Source organism: Nansenia antarctica, assembly GCF_963989245.1.
Source record: "Nansenia antarctica genome assembly, chromosome: 9".
Classification (NCBI taxonomy): domain Eukaryota; kingdom Metazoa; phylum Chordata; class Actinopteri; order Argentiniformes; family Microstomatidae; genus Nansenia; species Nansenia antarctica.
This window is the reverse complement of record NC_137679.1, coordinates 3,291,388-3,297,739: the sequence shown is the minus strand read 5'-3', so window position 1 is coordinate 3,297,739 and position 6,352 is coordinate 3,291,388. Positions and strand designations below refer to the sequence as shown.

The 6,352-nt window shown below is 45.6% G+C and overlaps 1 protein-coding gene across 1 annotated transcript in view; it reads left to right on the top strand.

Annotated features, from left to right (window-relative positions):
* The window catches only part of LOC308164813 (inositol hexakisphosphate and diphosphoinositol-pentakisphosphate kinase 1-like), a 77,881-nt gene that overhangs the window by 20,647 nt on the left and 50,882 nt on the right, over positions 1 to 6,352 (top strand). Inside the window, exons 11-14 of the mRNA XM_080538853.1 lie at positions 740 to 815; positions 1,858 to 1,967; positions 4,937 to 5,022; positions 5,944 to 6,069. Coding sequence (XP_080394979.1) covers positions 740 to 815; positions 1,858 to 1,967; positions 4,937 to 5,022; positions 5,944 to 6,069 — 398 coding nt within the window. The remainder of the gene's footprint in view (positions 1 to 739; positions 816 to 1,857; positions 1,968 to 4,936; positions 5,023 to 5,943; positions 6,070 to 6,352) is intronic.

The window sequence follows — 6,352 nt, the reverse complement described above, 5'->3', positions numbered from 1 at the left end:
AGCGGTAGAATGACAGTTCAATCGTTTTTTAGACTGGGATCTATTCATACAACAAGGGACACAGCACTTTACCGTTTTTCCCATATTTGTCAGCGTCTTTGAGCCTCGGAAAAGCGCTATACAAATATAATGAATTATTAATATTACTGAGGCATTTCGAAGACAGCGCCTCAGCCAACTTTGGACCCGGAAACACGTCACGACTTAACAACCGAATTCCTCCCATCCATCTCAAAACTGATTTGAGGTTCCTCCCCTTCGACCTTCTTCCCCATACACAATAAGAGGAGGCAAGGCTTCCTGGAAAGACTTTTGAGATTTGACCTCTGACCTATTCAAGTACAGTACCATTGAGAAATATTGTCAAGGCAAGGGACTCAGTGGTAGAAAGTCCTTAAGCATTTTATTAAGGCAGTGGAACCTAAATGTGGGTTTAGGAGATAGAACCTCACTTGTGTGGGGGGATTAAGACCGTGTTATGAAATGTTTTATCTATTTATTTCTTGCATTGTTTCTCTTCTTTTATTGTATTTTATCTTTACCTTCTTTTTACTGTTCTATCTACTTCCCCTTCTTTTATATTCACTTAATGTTTTTATCCTGTTGTAAAGCACTTTGAGCTGCATTTCTTGTATGAAAGGTGCTATATAAATAAACCTTTACTTACTTACCATTTCTCTATAGCTTTGCATTATCCCCAGTCCTGCTGCAATTGTTTTTTTTTTTTTTGTGTCATCAGATTCTTTGAGCTGTTTGAGAAGTACGGAGAGTACAAATCAGGGAAGCTGAAGCTGAAGAAGCCCAAGCAGCTACAGGTCAGCCAATCCTTAACCCTAACCCTAACCCTAACCCTGACCCTGACCCTGACCCTAACCCTAACCCTAACCCTAACCCTGACCCTGACCCTGACCCTAACCCTGACCCTGACCCTGACCCTAACCCTAACCCTGACCCTAACCCTAACCCTGACCCTAACCCTGGCCCTGACCCTGACCCTAACCCTAACCTTAACCCTGACCCTAACACTGACCCTAACCCTAACCCTGACCCTAACCCTAACCCTGACCCTAACCCTGACCCTAACCCTGACCCTAACCCTAACCCTAACCCTAATCTTAACCCTAACCCTAACCCTAACCCTAACACTGACCCTAACCCTAACCCTGACCCTAACCCTAACCCTAACCCTGACCCTAACCCTAACCCTGACCCTAACCCTAACCCTAACCCTGACCCTAACCCTAACCCTAAGCCTAACACTGACCCTAAGCCTAACACTGACCCTAACCCTTACCCTAACACTGACCCTAACCCTAACCCGTAACACTTTGTTATATATGATTTTGATTTCAAGATCCTTCTGCTTGTTTATAAAGCTCTCACTGGCACAGCACCAGAATATCTGAAAGACCTTTTGCTAGCATATCAGCCCAATAGAGCTCTCAGGTCTTCCGACGCTGGTTTTCTCTGTGTAACCACATGTACAAAAGAAGAGATTTGGTGAGGCTGCATTCTCATTTTATGCACCCAAATTGTGGAATGCACTGCCAGTTTACATTAGAGATGCAACCTCAGCACATTATGTTCAAGTCAAGACTAAAACCCCATCTTTCGCCTTTAAATGACTAAATAATTAAATGATGATTATATAATGATTGGAGCACTTTGAGCTGCAACCTTTGCAGGAAAAGTGCTATGCAAATAAAAACAAAAAGTGATTATTATTATTATTATTATTTGATCTAAATCATATCTAATATTGTGTGTGCGTGTGTGTGCGTGTGCGTGTGCGTGTGCGCGTGCGTGTGCGTGTGTGTGCGTGTGTGTGTGTGCGTGTGCGTGTGTGTGTGTGTGTAGGAGGTGCTGGACATCGCCCGTCTGCTGCTGGCTGAGTTGGGGCAGCACACCGACTGTGAGATCGAGGAGAAGAAGTCCAAACTGGACCAGCTCAAGACTGTCCTGGAAATGTGAGTACAACATCTTAGAACTGGATTATGATTGGCCAACGAAACCACTGCACACACACGCACACACACACACGCACACACACAGAGCTCTCACACACACACACACACACAGAGCTCTCATACACACACACACACACACACAGAGCTCTCATACACACACACACACACAGAGCTCTCATACACACACAGACGCACACACACAGAGCTCTCATACACACACACACACACACACACAGAGCTCTCATACACACACACACACACACACACAGAGCTCTCATACACACACACACACACACACACACACACACACAGAGCTCTCATACACACACACACACACACACACACACAGAGCTCTCATACACGCACGCACACACACACACAGAGCTCTCATACACACACACACACACACACACACACACAGAGCTCTCATACACACGCACACACACACAGAGCTCTCATACACACACACACACACACACACACACACACACACAGAGCTCTCACACACACACACACACACACAGAGCTCTCTCACACACACACACACACAGAGCTCTCACACACACACACACACAGAGCTCTCATACACACACGCACACACACACAGAGCTCTCATACACACACACACAGAGCTCTCATACACACACGCACACACACAGAGCTCTCATACACACACACACACACACAGAGCTCTCATACACACACACACACACACACACAGAGCTCTCATACACACACACACACACACACAGAGCTCTCATACACACACACACGCACGCACACACACACAGAGCTCTCAGACACACACACACACACACACACACACACACACAGAGCTCTCATACACACACACACACGCACACACACACAGAGCTCTCATACACACACACACACACAGAGCTCTCATACACACACACACACACACATACACACACACAGAGCTCTCATACACACACGCATACACACAGAGTTCTCATACACACACACACACACACACACACACACACACACACACACACACACAGCTCTCATGCTTACACACACAGAGCTCTCATACACACACACACACACAGAGCTCTCATACACACACACACACAGACAGAGCTCTCATACACACACACACACACACACACAGAGCTCTCATACACACACACACACACACACACAGAGCTCTCATACACACACGCACACACACACACAGAGCTCTCATACACACACACACACACACACACACACACAGAGCTCTCATACACACACACACACAGAGCTCTCATACACACACACACACAGAGCTCACACACACACACAGAGCTCTCATACACACACACACACACACACACACACACACACACATACACACACACAGAGCTCTCACGCACAGCAGAGTACCTGTGCCGTGACTGCAACCTGATGTGTTCATCGGCAGTGCTTGATGATGAAAGACTAGCCCCCTAGCCTCTCTGCTGTGTCCTTCTCCCTGTCTCCCTGTCCCAGTCACTCATACTAGCTGTGTCTCTACTCACAAGACAATAGAACCTAGAACACTAGAACCTAGAACACTCGAACCTAGAACATTAGAACCTAGAACACTACAACCTAGAACAATGACTTGGTGAACACATCTTCCTCCCCCGTGTCTCTAACTCTGTTTCTCCCCCCATCTCTTGCCTCCTCCCCCCTTTCTCTCTCTCCCCCCTCTTTCTCTCCAAAGGGAATCCAGCTTGAATGACACAATGTACGCACCATTCTCCCCCCCCACCCCCACACTTAAAAGGACGAGGCCTACTCCTCCTTGCTCTCAGATACTCACTGTAACCCCGCTACCATTAACCGTCCTTCATACTGAGAGATGTCATAATAATAATAATAATAATAATAATAATAATAATAATAATAATAATAATAACTTTTATTTGTATAGCGCTTTTCCTGCAAACGTTGCAGCTCAAAGTGCTCATACTGACTTACAGAAGTATGGGAACACTTGCCACAACCACTTTCGTTATGTTACAAGTGTCCAATGTCTGTCTGTGTGTGTGTGTGTGTGTGTGTGTGTGTGTGTGTGTGTGTGTGTGTGTGTGTGTGTGCGTGCTGGTATGTTTGAGTGAGTGTTGCTCTAGGTCTCTTATGCTATCTGCATGTCACGCCCATGGAAGTGTCCCATAATTCCTTTCAACTTTCACTCCTCTCCCCTCCTCTCTTTCTCCCTCTATACTCTTATGGTCAACATCTGTTTGACCATATGGCTAATGTTATGTAATGTTATGGGATTGTAATTAATCCATTAAAATGAGTACCTCTTGGATGATAACCAATGATAACGCAGCTTGGCTGGCTGAGCAAATGCAAAGACCCCTGAAGTCGGTGTCTGTTGGAGGAGGGTCCAGCATTTGTCAGGTTCTACTGCATTTGATCTTTGTGTGTAAGGTGTAGGGGGGGCGGGGGGGCTGGTTTGGTGGGTTAATGACTCGACTGGTCGTATATCCACCCTGGTGCCTTCACCCGAGGACTCTTCCTTATTAGCGAACGCTACGTTTCCGTTAGCCACGGATATGCTAAATTGTTATTGTTGTGGATTTCATTGATTCTCAGTACGGTAGATTTAGTAGTAATATAAAAGCACAGAGAGCTCAAATGAGGCCTTTTATTAAGATATAGAAGACGTCCTAAGAATGACCGGAGAATGTCCCAATAGGGTTTCAGTGGTCCTGATAAGGTCTTTTCAGAACTTCAATTTGTTTGCTGGGAACTACCTGAATTTATCGAGTTCACCCCTACCCAACCCTGGTCCCTATTGTGTGTGTGTGTGTGTGTGTGTGTGTGTGTGTGTGTACGTACGTGTGTGTACAATATAATGACTAGAACTTCATTAAGGGTAGATACCTTCCCACCTCTTCCTCCTGCCCCTATGTGTGTGTGTGTGTGTGTGTGTGTGTGTGTGTGTGTGTGTGTGTGTGTGTGTGTTCCAGGTACGGCCACTTCTCAGGCATCAACAGGAAGGTGCAGCTGACCTACCTGCCCCACGGCCAGCCCAAAGCCTCCAGCGAAGAGGAGGGTAGGGAGACATATTTATATATGTTTGTATGTATGTCTGACTGTTATTTTTTAATATGACTGACTGACTGGTATTTTAAATATTCCAGTTCTAACTCTTTCTTTTGTCTAGCTGTTTAGCAACATACTTTATTATATTACGTTCTTCTCTTTGTCTTGTGAGCTTAGTTGTACTGTTGTACACAGGGTTCCCACGGGTCCTTGTGAAATCCTTGAAAGTTTGTGAATTTGAGAAAAAGAAATCAAGGTCTTAAAAGTTTTGAAAATAGACATGGGTCATTGAAAGTGCTTGAATCCCCTTCTCTCTCTCTAATTTTGTTTAAAATATATATTAAAAAATGTTTTACCTAGCTCGTCAACTAGATCTCAAACTATGCCGTGTTGGGTCCTTGAAAGTCCTTGAAAGGTGCTTGAATTTGATGTTTCAGAAGGTGTGGAAACCCTGCGTACAATTGACTATACCTGTACTTCTGTACAATTGATTGTACCTGATTATTCCACATGTCGGTGTTGCTCACAATCGGTATGTCGATTGGTACGTCAGTTATAGTCTCGTACTCTTTGTTTTTACTACAGACACTTGAATGAGTGTGTTTTATCTTTTGTAGATTGTACATTTATTATGTCTGTAGTTTGTATGTTCAGGACCCCAGGAAGACTAGAGGTACATCCGTGTGCTTCTAATGGGGATCCTTAAATCAAATACAATCAAATCAAACAAACTACTGCCACATCAATTGCCACTCTTGTGTTTCCTCTGAATATCTTTCAAAGCAAGGTGCCTGTTGATACAGTTGCAATAACAACATGTGAATGTGGTTAATGTGTGTTTGTGTGTTCATGCTTGTGTGTGTCTGTTATCAACACACCTGCTTATAACCCCCCCCCCCCCCCCCCCCCCCCCCGGTCGTGTGTGTCCCAGACTCTCAGAAGGAGGGTCCGTCTCTCCTGCTGGTGCTGAAGTGGGGGGGGGAGCTGACGCCGGCGGGCCGCGTGCAGGCTGAGGAGCTGGGGAGGGCCTTCCGCTGCATGTACCCTGGAGGACAAGGTACGGCTACGCACCTGTACTCACCTGTACACACCTGTACTCACCTGTACACACCTGTACTCACCTGTACACACTACACACCTGTACACACCTGTACACCTGTACACACTACACACCTGTACACACCTGTACACACTACACACCTGTACACACCTGTACACACCTGTACACACTACACACCTGTACACACCTGTACACACCTGTACACACTACACACCTGTACTCACCTGTACACACTACACACCTGTACACACCTGTACTCACCTGTACACACTACACACCT